Source organism: Canis lupus, chromosome 8, assembly GCF_011100685.1.
Source record: "Canis lupus familiaris isolate Mischka breed German Shepherd chromosome 8, alternate assembly UU_Cfam_GSD_1.0, whole genome shotgun sequence".
In the NCBI taxonomy this organism is placed as follows: Eukaryota; Metazoa; Chordata; class Mammalia; order Carnivora; family Canidae; genus Canis; species Canis lupus.
Window position 1 is genome coordinate 75803475 of NC_049229.1, and position 16672 is coordinate 75820146.

Here is a 16672-nt window from a genome sequence, read left to right on the forward strand (position 1 = left end):
AACCCAGCCAAGCACAGACTCCATGGTGGTTTGTCTGCGCTGTGTCCTGATCACTGAATAGGGTCACCTGGGGATTCTGAAGCTGGGACTGCTCTCCCGGCCACAGGGTCAGGCCTGGGCTGGTTTAATCAGTGGAGGGAGGTCCCTATTTGCATGTCCTCCAACTATATAACCAGCTCCAGACTTACATTCATGTATTTAAATGCCAGCAGAAGTGATGCACCACAATTCTATAGCAATTTGTGTTGATGGCCTTCTGACTATATGAAGCTCTAGGCACAGTTCTTCTTGAGTTTCTGCATGTATTTCCAAAGACACACATAAATATAGGTAATTTTCTAGAGAAATTTCAATTTATTAGTAAAATTTAATCCTAAATATTTATTTTTGGTGCCAGTGTAAATCGGATTATTTTGTTATTTTGTATATATAACTTGTTGTTATTTTGTAGGAATATACCTTTATTTTATTTGCTGATTTTATATCCTGATTTTTTTTCTGAGCTCATGAGTTATTTCTTCCAGTTTTTTTTTATGATAGTCACAGAGAGAGAGAGAGAGGCAGAGACATAGGCAGAGGGAGAAGCAGAGGGAGAAGCAGGCTCCATGCACTGGGCGCCCGACGTGGGATTCGATCCCGTGTCTCCAAGATCGCGCCCTGGGCCAAAGGCAGGCACTAAACTGCTGCACCACCCAGGATCCCCTTTCTTCCATTTTTTATGTAAGGTTTTTACTCATTGACTCTATGAAGATATTGTCATAGGAAAACTCATTATTTTATTTCCAGGTTACCAAGTTTTCTTTTTTTTTTTTTTTTAAAGTAGATTTCTTGCTACGTTTTCTGGCAGGTCTTCCAGTCTGGGGCAGAAAGTATTTTCCTCTTGTCTTTGGATGCATTCTCTGTTCAAATTGTGCAGTTGATATAAGGCAGACCTAGAGGAGACAATAAATTTCATTTTGCATGTGGATGACATACCTAATATAAAGTGAGAGTCGACAACTCAAATCAGGACAGGGTGTCTTTTCATGTCTTCTGCCCATTTCTGATTGTAGTTTTCACTTTGTGGTTGTTTAGTTTGGTAATTTAGTTTTCGATTTTGGAAACCTGCCATAATCTAGAGATATATTTGCGAATCTCCCATTTTTTAAAATTCTTTTGGAAGATGTTATTTGTTCATTCATGAGAGACAGAGAGAGAGAGAGATGCAGAGACAGGCAGAGGGAGAAGTGGGCTCCCCACAGGGAGCCTGATGCTGGTCTCAATCCTAGAGCTCTAGGACTCCCTGTGCCAAAGACAGATGCTGAAGCTACACAGGCATCCCTATCTTTCCAATTTGCTAGGTTGCCTTTTAATTATGTTGAGTGTTTCCACAGCTGTAAGACAGCTCCTTCCTTGGTGTAGTCCATAGAGTTCATTTTTACTTTTGTTTCCCTTCCCTTTGGAGATTCGAGTACCAAGAACCTGTTTGTGGCTGAGGTCACAAAATCTCTTTGATTTTGATGGTTTCTTGCCTCACATTTAGGTCTTTCATCTACTCTGAGTTTATTTTTGTGTGGAGTGTAAGAATGGCCCGGGTTCATTCTTCTAATGGAGCTGTCCAATGTTCCCAACACCACTTGTTGAAGAGATTGTCTCTTTTCCAGTTGATAGTCTTTTGTACTTTGTTGAGGATAAGTTGACCATAGAGCTGTGTGTCCATTTATCGGTTGTTTGTTCTATTCCATTGACCATGTGCGTGTTTTACTGCCACTATTATACTGTTTTGATGATCACAACTTTGAAATCCAGAATTGTGATGGCTTTTGATTTTTTTTTAAGTTTTTTTTATTTACTCATGAGAGACAGAGAGAATGGCAGAGACACAGGCAGAGGGAGCAGCAGGCGCCATGCAGGGTGCCTAATATGCGACTCATTCTCAGTTCTCAAGGATCACGCCCTGGACAAAAAGGCAGTGCTAAAACGTTGAGTCACCTGGGCTGCCCTGATTTCTTTTTTGTTTCAATATTCTTTTGCCTAGTCAGAATCTTTTCTGTTTACTTACAAATTTTAGGCTTCTTCCATTCCCGAGAAAAATGTTGGTGGTGTTTTGAAAGGGTTCATATTGAATGCATAGATTGCTGTTGGTGGCATAGACATTATATAAATATTTAATTTTCCAATCCATAAGAATAGACTGTTTTCCATATATTTCTGTCTTCTTTAATGTCTTTCATATGTATTTTAGAATTTTTGACTATAGGTCCTTTCCTCTTTGCTTAGGATTATTCCTCATTATCTGAAGTTTGTTTTGTTTTTCAAAATTTATTTCTTAATGATTTTTCATTGCAGTGTGCTATGCCAACATATACTATAACACTTAGTGCTCAACAGGTCAAGTGACGCCTCATTGCCTGTCACCCAGTCACCCTTACCCCCGGCGATGTCCCTTACTACTACCCCTTCCCAGAGTTCCTTCCCAGAGTTCCTTTCCCAGAGTTAGGAGTCTCTCATGTTCTGTCGACCTCTCTGGTATTTCTAACTCATTTTATCTCCATTCCCCTTACTCTTTTTCACTACTTTTTATATTCCCTAAATGAATGGGACCATATGTTTGTTCTTCTGCGACTGACTTACTTCACTCAGCATAATACCCTCCAGTTCCTTTCATGATGAAGCAAATGGTGGGCGTTCTTCATTTCTAATGGCTGAGTAATATTCCTTTGTATAAATAGGCCACATCTTCATTATCCATTCATATTTTGCTGGACACTGAGGCTCCTTCCACACTTTGGCTACTATAGACCTTGCTTCTATAAACATTGGGGTGTAGGTGTCATGGTCTTTCACTGCATCTGCATCTTTGTAGTAAATCCCTGTAGTGCAATTGTTGGGTCATAGGAAATCTCCAGGGGAAGTCGAGAGATTCATAGTATATACGACTAGACATTACATTAGAAATATTGAATTAGAAACAGACATCCTTTTTTGGTATCAGGTGGTGAAAGTCAGGGGAACAGCACAAGGTAAACATGAATCGTCGAGCTCTGACCAATTCCCTGTAGAGGAATAGTAGCTTCAGAGGAATGCCAGTAGACACGTGTTCATGCTTTCTGAGTATCCAGCAGCACCCTGTATTAACAGACCTTTTCCATTAGTGCAGGAAGTCCCCAAACAGGGATGTCATGTGATGATGGGTGTCTGGACAGGCTGAAAGTGAGGTGTGGGTATGGATGAATTAAGAAAGGCAGGTGTGGTTGCAATTTCAACCCACATGTTACCACAGTGGAGTCATGATGGTTTTGGTTAATTAATATCTGCTCCCAGTTGTAGATAAAATGTGTAAATCAAACATATTTAATCTCATTATCCTACATCCCAATGTTTATGAACTTTTGAGGTATAATTTCTCTATTTCTAGCAACATTAAATTAAAATATCAAAATCATACAGACATTTTTAAAAAGATTTCACATATATATTATGGTAGATTTTCTGTGAGTTCTTAAAAATGCCCATTCTTCTGTTGACGTGAAAAACACTGGGTGATATGCTATATGTTGGCAAATTGATTCAAATAGAAAATATATAAAAATATTTTTTAAAATAGTGTCAAGGAAAACCCAGCCTAGCACCGACTCCATTTTTGTGTTTTCTTTTGTCCTGATCACTGAATGGGTCACCTATTGTTCCTGGGAGTGGGGATCCTCTCCCAGATGCAGGGTCAGGTCTGGACTATTTTATTCAATAGAAGGTTGCCCTTATATACATGTCATCTCAGTATATACTCAGCTTGGGATCATTTCTGTCAAGCTGTTGTGACCAGATAAGATGTGACTGCCTTTGTATGTTCATAGTTATTTGAAAAAAACTGTTTTTTTATTATGTAATATTCCAGACTTCAAACTTTGTGTCCACGTGGTACTTTGTAATTGTATTTGCATATAACTCTTGGTTCGTAGGTGTCATGTTTCCCCATACAGTGATGTGAACGTACCCCTTAAATTGTAGAGGGTTTCTAAGTATCCTTGTGCACATTTTCAGGTGAGTCTAACCCCAGATTCTTGGCCTTTCCACAGGACTTACCTCCCCTCTGAAACACCTGAATGACAGAGTGGCAGGGTTCCTTAGTATAGTGGACCCCGCATGTATTGGAGATCCCATAATTTAGCAAAATTTAGAATTTAGCTGAATTTCAGAGGGTTTCAGGTAAACCCTCAGGTTTCAGGGTTGCAGTTATATTTGTAAATTTCTAATAACTCAGTCACTGTGTTCCACCGCAGTTAACTCTGTGATCTTCTGTATTCACTTTGATGAGATTACCTGACGCAGAATAAGAACATTCAAGCAGAGTTTGGGATATAATAAACTGGTCTTAGTAGGAATATTAACCATTGTATAGCCTATATTTCTATTTTTCTTCTCCCTCCTAAACTAACAGTGCTGCCTTTCCACTATAAGTTTTTCATGATTTTTTTTTTATATTCATCTAAGAGAAGAAAAATATCTACCATGAAGTCTTCTATGGATTTTTTCAGGTATTTTTCATAACAAATGCAGCAGGAAATTTCAGTTTCAAATCAATTTCAATTTGTGTGTCTGATCAACTGTAATTTTGGTTTTCTTGTATGAGTCCCCTTGATCCTGCGGGCTACATACAGGACTTCTGTTCTGTCTCAAAATCTAGCCCATTCCATCTTTGCTTTTTAAAAATATTTTATCTATTTAATCATGAGAGAGAGAGAGAGAGAGAGAGAGAGAGAGAGAGAGAGAGATGCAGGGACACAAGCAGAGGGAGAAGCAGGGTCCATGCATGGAGCCTGAGGTGGGACTCGATCCCTGATGTCCTGGATCAGGCCCTGGGCTGAAGTCAGCACTAAACCGATGAGCTACCCGGTACCCCCATTTCCATCTTTGAATGGATCATATGGATCAGGAAGACTGCAAGCAAATCGCACTACACAAATTTCACCTGTGTCACCTACACAGAGAAATGGAGTACTGCCAATAATATTCCTGCAATTCTAGTTCTTTGGGAGCATCTGTGTCTTCCTGGAGGCCCCAATCTCACTGGTAGGAGGTGCACGGCTCCTTTTTTTTAAATAGTAAATTTATTTTTTATTTCTGTTCAATTTGCCAACATATACAAAACAACACCCAGTGCTCATCCCATCAAGTGCCCCCCTCAGTGCCCGTCACGCATTCATCCCCACCCCCCGCCCTCCTCCCCTTCCACCACCCCTAGTTCATTTCCCATAGTAAGGAATCTTTATGTTCTGTCTCCCTTTCTGATATTTCCGACACATTCTTCTCCCATCCCCTCTATTCCCTTTCACTATTATTTATATTCCCCAACTGAATGAGAACATATAATGTTTGTCCTTCTCTGATTGACTTATTTCACTCAGCATAATACCCTACAGTTCCATCCATGTCATAGCAAATGGTGGGTATTTGTCATTTCTAATGGCTGAGTAATATTCCATTGTACACATAAACCACATCTTCTTTATACATTCATCTTTCGAAGGACACCAAGGCTCCTTCCACAGATTGGCTATTGTGGACATTCTTGCTAGAAACATCGGGGTGCAGGTGTCCCGGCGTTTCATTGCATCTGAATCTTTGGGGTAAATCCCCAGCAGTGCAATTGCTGGGTCGTCGGGCAGGTCTATTCTTAACTCTTTGAGGAACTTACACACAGTTTTCCTGTGTGGCTGCACCAGTTCACATTCCCGCCAACAGTGTAAGAGGGTTCCCTTTCTCCGCATTCTCTCCAACATTTGTGGTTTCCTGCCTTGTTAATTTTCCCCATTCTCACTGGTGTGAGGTGATATGTCAGTGTGGTTTTGATTTGTATTTCCCTGATGGCATGTGATGCAGAGCATTTTCTCATGTGCATGTTGGCCATGTTAATGTCTTCCTCTGTGAGATTTCTGTTCATAACTTTTGCCCATTTTGTGATTGGATTGTTTCTTTGCTGTTAAGTTTAATAAGTTCTTAATAGATCTTGGAAACTAGCCCTTTATCTGATATGTCATTTGCAAATATCTTCTCCCATTCTGTAGGTTGTCTTTGAGTTTCATTGACTGTATACTTTGCTGTGCAAAAACTTCTTATCTTGATGAAGTCCCAATAGTTCATTATTGCTTTTGTTTCTTTTTCCTTTGTGGATGTGTCTTACAAGAAGTTACTGTGGCTGAGTTCAGAAAATCTGTTGCCTGTATTCTACTTCAGGATTTTGATGGAATCTTGTCTCACATTTAGATCTTTCATCCATTTTGAGTTTATCTTGGTGTATGGTGAAAGAGACTGGTCTAGTTTCATTCTTCTGCATGTGGATGTCCAATTTTCCCAGCACCATTTATTGAAGAGACTTTCTTCAGTGGATAGTCTTTCCTCCTTTATTGAATATTAGTTGACCATAAAGTTGAGGGTCCAATTCTGGATACTCTATTCTGTTCCATTGATCTATGTGTCTGTTTTTGTGTCTGTACCACACTGTCTTGATGACCACAGCTTTGTAGTCATCAGGGACCCTGTATTAACAGACTGAAGGATTGGATGTACATGATTCTGGCATTGTGATGCTCCCAGATATGGTTTTCTTTTTTCTTTTTTCTTTTTTTTATTTTTTATTTTTTATTTAATTTATTTTTTATTGGTGTTCAATTTACTAACATACAGAATAACCCCCAGTGCCCGTCACCCATTCACTCCCACCCCCCGCCCTCCTCCCCTTCTACCACCCCTAATTCGTTTCCCAGAGTTAGCAGTCTTTACGTTCTGGTGTTCTTTTTTAAAATTCCCCTGGCTATTCACGGTCTTTTCTGATTCCACACAAATCTTAAAATAATTTGTTCTAACTCTCTGAAGAATGTCCATGGCATTTTGATAGGGATTGCATTAAACGTGTAAATTGCCCTGGGTAACATTGACATTTTCACAATATTAATTCTGCCAATCCATGAGCATGAAATATTTTTCCATCTCCTTGTGTCCTCCTCAATTTCTTTCAGAAGTGAACAGTTTTTATTCATTTTAGAGGGGGAATTCTCTATTTCCTGGATCTGAATGCCTGTTTCCCTTCCCAGATTAGGAAAGTTTTCAGCTAGGATTTGTTGAAATACATATTCTGGACCTCTGTCCCTTTCAGTGCCCTCGGGCACCCAAATTAAACATAGGTTTTTCTTTCTCAGGCTGTCACTTTTTCCCTTATTCTATCCTCATGGGCTTTTTCTTAATTTTTATTTATTTATGATAGTCACACAGAGAGCGATAGAGAGAGAGACAGAGAGAGAGAGGCAGAGACATAGGCAGAGGGAGAAGCAGGCTCCCTGCACCAGGAGCCCGACATGAGATTTGATCCCGGGTCTCCAGGATTGCGCCCTGGGCCAAAGACAGGCACCAAACTGCTGCGCCACCCAGGGATCCCCTCTCCTCATGGTCTTTTAATTGTTTGTGTCTTTTTTCCTCAGTTTCCCTCTTTGCCATCAACTTGCTTCTATGTCACTCACTTGTTCTTCCACCTCATTAATCCTCATTGTTAGGACTTCTAGATTGGATTGCATCTCATTCAATTCATTTTTAATTTCTGCTTGATTAGATCTAAATTCTGCAGTCATGAAGTCTCATGAGTCCTTTGCTTTTTTCTAGAGCGAAGAGTAGCTTTACAATAGTGCCTCTGAATTGTCTTTCTGACATTGAATTGTAATCCAGATTTTGTAACTCTGTGGGAGAGAGAACTGTTTCTGATTCTTTCTTTTGAGGTGAGGTTTTCCCTCTAGTCATTTTGCTCAGTGCAGAGTGGCCAAAAACAAGTTGTTTTGGGAAAAGGAGAAAAAGAGAGGAGAGAAAGAAGGAAATAAAAGAGAAACAGAAAAATGCAAAAAGGAGAAAAAAGAAGGAAAAGAGAAATAAAAAGAAGTCAGGGAAAAAAGAGTGGGGGAAGGAAACAGAAATCAAAAAGCAAAAAAAAAAAAAACAACAAGGGAGAGTATCTTCTGATTCTGTATACTTTAAGTCCGTTGACTTCCCCTGGACCTGGTCCATCTAGCTTGTCTTCTGGGGGAGGGGCCTGTTGTGCTGATTTTCAGGTGTTAGCACTTGGGGGAGCTGCTCTGCTCCCTGCCTGGTGCAGGGCTCAGTGGGGTTTGTTTACCCCATTAGGCCCCAGGAGGAACAACCGCAGTGGCAGGGCCAGCTCTGGAGCCCTGGATTCAGCTCCCGCAGTAACTACGGATCTCTCAGTCTGCCGGGGACTGGATGCTCCAGAGGCGGGGCTGCTGATCTGCTCAGCCCTGAGCAGAAGTGTCCTTGCTGTCCTGGGCCCTCCTGGCCTCTGCCTGTCCCAGGGGGAGGCTGGATCCTGGGCTGTGTCCCCGGCGCACTTGGGGACCCTACTCTTCCGCCATCTTGCCCCCTCTCCTGCCTCTCATAATTTTATGGTCACTATCACTTAATTTCCTTTTCCGTATGAATATGGAATTTTCTATTATTTAAAAAAACAATTGGTGTTTTTGTGAATTTAATCAAACAATTGGTATTTTGATTAATCTAATCGACATTGAAATTCTTAGAAGAAAAATAGAATCTATACAAATAAAAATTTTCCTAGAGATTTAAATAAGTATGAAAAATAAAAATGAAATTTAAAAGTCATAGGCACTCTAGGAAAATAGATAGGCCTTAAAAAATATAATCAGTCAGCATAATACCCTCCAGTTCCATCCACGTTGAAGCAAATGGTTTCTCATTCATTTGGGGAATATAAATAATAGTGAAAGGGAATATAGGGGAAGGGAGAAGAAACGTGTGGGAAATATCAGAAAGGGAGACAGAACATAAAGACTCCTAACTCTGGGAAATGAACCAGGGGTGGTGGAAGGGGAGGAGGGCTAGGGGTGGGGGTGAGTGGGTGACGGGCACTGAGGGGGACACTTGATGGGATGAGCACTGGGTGTTATTCTGTATGTTGGTAAATTGAACACCAATAAAAATTATTTTATTTAAAAAAATATATTCAGATTTTAAAGAGAAAAATTGACCAACACCAGTGACTCTCAGTGTACATTGAAAGATGAATGGATAAAGAAGATGTGGTCTCTGTATACAGTGGAATAATACTCAGCCATTAGAAACGACAAATATCCACCATTTGCTTCAATGTGGAGGGACCTGAAAGGTATCATGCTGAGTGAAAAATGTCAATCGGAAAAGGATAAACATTATATGGTCTTATTCATTTGGGGAATATAAAAATTAGTGAAATGGAACAAAGGGATAGGAGAGAAAATGAGTGAAAGTATCAGTGAGGGTGACAAAATATGAGAGACACCTAACTCTGGGAAGTAAACAAGGGGTAGTGGAAGGGGAGGCAGGCAAAGGGTAGGGGTGACTGGGTGATGGGCACTGAGGAGGGCACTTGGCAGGCTGAGCACTGGGTGCTACAGTATATGTTGGCAAATTGAACTCCAATAAAAAAGTAAAAATAAAACAAAACAAAATAAAAAGGCACATAAATAAAATGCAAAGATTCTAATAGAGCTAATAGAGAAATTATTGGAACATAGGCAAATTACATTACTAATATTATGAATACACTAAAATTGTTTCATGAAGAAATAAAAAATGAACAATACAGATCAAATACAAAGACTAAAACCATAATCTAAAAACCTCTGCCAAAAAAAAATAAAATAAAATAAAAAAATAAAAATAAAAACCTCTGCCTACAAAAGGACAATGAATGATTTAAGTAGAATAAAGCAAAAAAAGGAGTCCAAAATCAGATGGCTTTATCTATGAATTTTACCAAGTATTTTAAGAATTATGGTAAAACTTTTCAATCTCTTCCAATACAGAATGAGAATGGAAATTGCCCAAATTGATTTAAGGAGGGTAGAACACTCTGACAGCAAACTCATGCAATGGAAACCACAAGAAGGGACACATGGACAATATCTCAGATACACATAAATGCAGAAATGCTGGCATTCTGAATCCAACAGGACATGGACAGATCGCACAGGACGACCTAGAGTAAATAATGCCTGGGATGCAAGGATTCTTGAACATGCCCAGATCGTAAATGGGGACCCTGTTTTAACAGAGTGAAGGATTGGATGTACATGATTCTTTCCTATGATTCCTAAAACCGCTTGAAAATGTCTAACACACTTTGATCTTCAAAATATCTTAAGAGTCGAGGCACAAGAGCTTCCCTCCATGAATTAGTCACATTTTATGAAAAACCCACAACGACCATTGCATTCAAAAGTGAAAACCTGAAGCCCTTCTGTCAAGTCAGGACCCTCACAGGGGGTTATTCCCACCATGAGTATTCAACATGTTATACTGAAGGAATAAACTGTGCCACCCCATATGTCAGCTGGTTCCCTGGATTATTGTGAATAAAATCACAAAGAATCATCCAGTGGACAGAGGCTGTGAACCTCCTGTGTCACCGTAATGGAAGGAAATAAATCTCCCGTGGGAAAATTTTGTTCTTCCTCCTGGGAGGGGTGAACCATCTTCTTCACTAGAAGCATCTGTGGGACCCAGAAGGCTGCGGATTCCTCACTAATTCAATGACCCAAACCCAATATCCTGGCCTTATATCTCAACAAACTCAATGTCCTGTTGTGAAAGAAGCACAAGGGCTGCCTACTTTGGTCATTGAGTTTTGTGTTCTAGGGAGCTCATGCACATGCAACATGAAATACATCTCCACTAAGGTCTGTCATACATCTCCACCATAATTAGTCCATACAAATAATCATATAGAAGAGAAGGAAACCTTTACTGGGGAAATGACTGGAATTCCAATCCATGAAATGTAGGAAACATAGAACAAAAGATAATTAAATCAATAGAATCAGAAAAAAAACTTTGTATCCATATGATATGATCTGTTGCAAGGTCAAACCCAACAAGCTACAAAACCAAATCCTTAAAGAACAATTTCAGGAAATCTATAGGATGCAAAATAAACATGCAAAATATATCTAGGTTTCCACACACTAACAAAAAATATTTATATTTTAAAGGTTTTATTTAACTATTAGTGAAAGACACACAGACAGAGAGAGGCAGAGACACAGGCAGAGGGAGAAGCAAGCTCCATGCAGGGAGTCCAATGTGGAACTGGATCTCTGGACTCCAGGATCACTCCCAGAGCAGAAGGCAGACCTCAACCGCTGAGTCACCCCAGCATCCCTAACAATAAAGTATTTAAAAGGTAATTAGTAAACCTTATTACATTGACACCGGTGTTAAGAATATGTGTAGGATTAAGTATTCTTAAAAAGGTAAAATACTGTACACTAAAAGAACCTACATTGATGAGAGATTTTTAAAAACTCAAAAAGAAATGCAAAAGTAATTTTTTCATAGATTTGAACACTTCATAATGTCAGAAGACATTACACACAGTAGTCTAGAGATGTAAAGCAATCCTTGTTAATAGTTGTGAAGAATCAAATCTAGGTCTGGTGCTGGTTTTATATTCAAAGGACATCCAAATAGGACCGTCCCTTCACTGACTAAACCAGCGGAACACGACCCTGCAGCTGGGAGAGGGGCCTCAGCCCCAGGATCCACAGGTGACCCCTGGTCACGTGGTAGGTTATCCATCTTTAATTTCAGGAGGAACAAAAAAATGATTTTCCAGGGCTTCTGTTTCATTTTTCATTCCTACTTGCAGGGTTGACGCCCAGGTGTCCTATATGCTCCACAGGATGATCTGGTCAGTGCTTCTTTCATACCTGAGCCCTTGTGGTGAGTGTATAAGGCATCTCATTGTGGTTGATGTGAATTTCCCTGACAGACCATGGTGGGAGATGCTCTCCCCTGGGCTTACTTCATGTGTCAGTACCCTCCTGTGTAACATGTCCACACAAGGCTCTGCCTGTTTTATAGATGAATGTTGGCTTATCCTGTCAAGTTCCCCCCTCACTGATTTTATATTTTGTTTTATATATACTAATAGTGAGTCTTTCCTTTAAATATTCTTTTATTTTTTTAAGTTTTCATTTGTTTTATTTGTTCATGAGAGAGATACACACAGAGAGAAACAGAGACATTGGCAGAGGGAGAAGCAGGCTAAATGCAGGAATCCCGAGGTAGGACTTGACCCCTGTAGTCTGGGATTATGCCCTGAGCCAAAGGCAGGCGCACAACTACTAAGTCACCCAAGTATCTCAGGATTCTTTTCCTTTTACTGATTTTATTTATTTATTCATGGGAGATGCAAAGATGCTGCAACAAAGAGGGAGAAGCAGGCTCCTTTCAGGAGTCTGATATGAGACACGATCATTGAGAACAGGACCTGAGTTGAAGGCATGCGCTCAACTGCTGAGCCACCCAGGCATCCCAGTACTTTTGTATTCTTATAGTAAATGCCCAGTAGTGCAGTTGCTGGATCATAGGGTAGGTTTACTATTACCTATCTGATTTCACAACATATGTTTTCCCAGAGCGGCTGCACCCTTGCCCACCCACATCTCCTGACCAGAGATTTCTGCAGGGCCTCAGTTCTAGTGGAGGTGATATCAGGGCTCATTTAACAAGCAGAGCAAGGCACACCCAGTTAAAACTCACCACATTCTGGCCATGGACCACATACAGCCCACTGAAGGCAAGGAATGCCTGTGTAGACGCCTGGCCTGAAGGAAATAGCAGCCAAAACAGGACAGCACAGTGGCCACAGCCCACACCACGGACACTCTCTGAAGACCCAGAACCAGCATCCTATGTGACGTCTTCACCATAAAGCTGTTATTCTGGAGCAGAAGCTAGAACGGGTATTTGTACACACAGAGGAAGATACAGACCTAGAGAAAATGTCAAGGTTAAGGAATTCAATTCCACTTTTCTGCTCTGATCCACCTCAAATTTGGTTTCTCATGTCAGTCCCTTTGACCCTGCCAAATGAGACAGGACTTCTCTTCTGCCTCTAGACCCAGCAGCTTCCATCCCTGAGGGCATCACAAGCATAAGGGGGACTTCCAGCTGCCCACACCATCCAACGTGCAACTACAGCAATGGCATGAAGACACAAGTTGTGATAATAATATTCCTGCAATCCTTGTCCTCGTGGAGGATGCCCAACCTCCTGCCTGAAGCCCGTGTCACATGTTAAGAGGTGCTTTCCTCTCTATGTCACTCATTAGGGAGAATATGTGCATGACCACATATGTCACCATTACTTACTGCAAAATAAAATAAAAATTGTACAACATACATTCAAACACAAAATGAATCAACAGGACTGAGGTAAGAGATGGGAGGGAAATAAATTTAGGTGATTTTGACATAAAATTCCAGAGTCCCCTCTTGATCTTCAGCATATAAAGCAGAGGGATTTCCACACACGGTCTTTGCTATAACAGCATTGGGAGGAAGGAGATCTTAACTCCTGGATAAGGAGTCTCTGAGCTTGTCTCATTCCTGGAACATGATAGATAGTTATTGACTCATTGTGATCACCCATAAAATCACTCAGAGGTCTGAGAGACAAAAACTGCAAGTCTACAGGTGGAAAATCAACCTCCTTTTGAACGTAAGAGGTGTGGATGTTGTCATGGGGAGATATAGCTCTGGCGATGAGGGCAAGAAGGAGGCTGATCCAGAATATTCTGTAAAGTATTATGAGCAGCAGACAGGAAAATCTGAAATGTAGATGTCTGCTTCCATGGGGCATGTGCTGGCTAAAAGCTCCTCAGGTGGTAAAGAGAGAGGAATCCCAGGATACTAATGGTTCTCAAAACCCCAGCATTGTAGGAAGAATGTGTGGCATCAACACGATGCACAGCTACTAAGCACAGGAGCATGGAAGGTGGCTGAGGACAGTGAGTCCAGGTGTGGGTTTCCTACTCTGGGTTGTCATAACCTGAGTCTTTTCGTGGTACCAGACTGTAAAGGACAAATAAGAGGAGAGACCCTGTTTTAGTGTGTCTGGGTGATGTCACCACAATCCCAGGCTGGGTGGATTAAAAAGGCGACACTCATTATCCCTGCTCTGGAGTCTGAGGTCCAGGTGCAGGCAGATGTGGTGTCTGCAGAGTGCCCATGTCCTAGCCGGTATTTTCCCTTTAACCTCACATGGGGCTGGAGGCAAAGAGCCACCCAAGGCCTGGCATTTAAGTTTTGTGATCCCATCATGAGGATGGATCTTCTGACCTAAGTGCTGCCCTCAGGCCCCACTTCCCCTCCCATCACACGGATGTTATTTTTCAACATGGGGATGGTAGAGGTCACACACAGTGAGCTGATATCAGCATTGATGCAAGGGGGACACTGACTCCACACAAGCCCCTCCTCAAGCATTATCCCATCTTCACCCCAGACCCACAACACAAACCCTGAGCCTGTGTCCTTCCCTGGTTCCATCCAAGCATTTATGACTTGCTAAGAGGCTGTGCTGCTCTCAACAGACATGATTGTGAAGGTGATAAAGTTTAATACTCTTGTCAGTGTATGTGTGTTTATGATCCTGAGACAGCACAAATACACAACATCCTGCTGGGCACCCCCGTTCCTTCTCAGGTTGTTACTAACATCGCTGTAGGGAGGCTTGTTCAAGGCAGTTACCACAACAGGGATCTGTCTTCTCTTGTTTTAGATGGTTGATGCTTCTGTGGCCTCTTATCCTGCATGCACTTTATGCTGCTTCCACCAAGCTTGCTCCTTGAGGTGAGTGGACCTGAGACACAGAAGTGCAGGTGTGGCTCCAGTAAATGCTTAGTTGTTGTAACTGGAGAGATTGCAATTTTTTTTTGCATGTAGGGATAGTAATCAACAAGTGTCAGCAACTCTGTCCTTTGTACATGTTATAAGTGTTTTTCATATAAAAATAATATTTCTAATTCAGAGACTCAATAGATAAGACCAGGATAATGTGTCCATATGACTCCTCGGGGAATACTGCTCAAAGGAGAGGAAGCCCAGACCCTGACAGGAAACCAGCCCGTAACCTCCGTCTGCACCTGCTACTGGCCCTTCAAGTGACAAATAGTCAGGAGTGTGCACCTCCTAGTGGTCCTGATCCCCTTCTACAGGGAGGTTTGTATCTGAGCTCAAACTGAGGTCCCATCACGGTGTGTGCACAGTAATACACAGCCGTGTCCTCAGCTCTCAGGCTGTTCATCTGCAAATACAGCGTGTTCTTGGCATTGTCTCTGGAGATGGTGAATCGGCCCTTCAGAGCATCTGCGTGGTATGTGGTACTTCCGTCTTTGTTAATTACTGAGACCCACTGCAGCCCTTTCCCTGGAGCCTGGTGGACCCAGCTTATCCAGTAACTACTGAAAGTGAATCCAGAGGCTACACAGGAGAGTCTCAGGGACACCCCAGGCTTCACCAGATCTCCCCCAGACTCCACCAGAGGCACCTCACCCTGGACACCTGCAGACACAAGACATCCTGGTCAGGAAATGGTCCCACATCCCCTGTTTCTCTCACTCACCTCCACTCTCAGACTCAAGGTCCCATGTTCTCCATGAATTACCTTTTAAAATAGCAACAAGGGAAACCCAATGTAGTGCAGACTCCATGGTGAATTGTGTGTGTTCTGTCCTGATCCCTCAATGGGGTCCCCTGGGGATGCTGGGGTCTGGGCTCCCCTCCCAGCTGCAGGTTCGGGGATGGGCTGGTTTAATCAGTGGAGGGAAGGCCGTATTTGCATGTCCTCTGAGTATATAGTTAGCTCCAGAATTAGATTAGTATCTTTACAAGTCTCATAAACATGATTGCATTATATTTGAGGTCAAATTTCTGTAATGTCATGTAACGATATGAAGTGTTCTAACATGTGGACAGAATTAGCTTTGCATCTCTCAATGTCTTATTAAAACCCACTTGCCAATTTAGGTAATTTTTAGTATATAGCACGTTACCGCCTATGGATATTTAATACTAATTATTTTATTTTTTTGCCAGTGTGAAAGGAATATTTTGTTAATTTTCTTTTCTTTTTTTCTTTTTTATTATAAATTTATTTTTTATTGGTGTTCAATTTGCCAACATATAAAATAAACCCAGTGCTCATCCTGTCAAGTGCCAACCTCAATGCCTGTCACCCAGTCACCCCCACCCCCCATCCACCTCCCCTTCCACCACCCCTAGTTTGTTTAACAGAGTTAGGAGTCTTTTATGTTCTGTCTCCCTTTCTGATTCTTTTAGATAATTTGTTGTTAGTGTGTGGAAACATAGCTTTATTTCACATGTTGATTTTATACCCTGAAGTTTCCCTGAAATAATTAATTTTAACACTTTGTGGAGTTTAAAGGGTTTGCCTCTCTAGCAGATCATGTCATGTGGAAAAAGAATTTTTGCCCTGTCTATGAATTTAAATATAATTTATTTTATTATTGCCGAATTTATTGGTTTGATCTTCCAGTCATTGGAAGAGATTTTCCTTCGTTTCTTCTAGGTTCTTTTGTCTAATTACTCGGTAGACAGAAAACTGATCTAAGGTGAAATGTATTTCATTTTGCAAGTGCATGAGCTCCCTAGAATACCACACCCAGACAATGACCAAATTATGTAGCCCTTGTCTCACTTCGACAACAAAACATTGGGTTTGTGTAGATATAAAGTCAGGATATTGGCTTGAGTCAGTGAATTAGTGAGGGACTGACAAGGGTTGTTTACGTTTTGGGTCCTAAGGTCCTTATTCTGGTGCTAAGTATGATTC

At 41.2% G+C, this 16672-nt stretch overlaps 1 gene segment (V, D, J or C); it reads right to left on the reverse strand.

The window, feature by feature from the left end:
- Positions 1-14992: 14992 nt before the first annotated feature.
- Positions 14993-15560, reverse strand: LOC119876569. The segment is given in 2 exon segments: positions 14993-15381; positions 15485-15560. Coding segments are annotated over 2 exon segments (435 nt in total).
- Positions 15561-16672: the final 1112 nt, after the last annotated feature.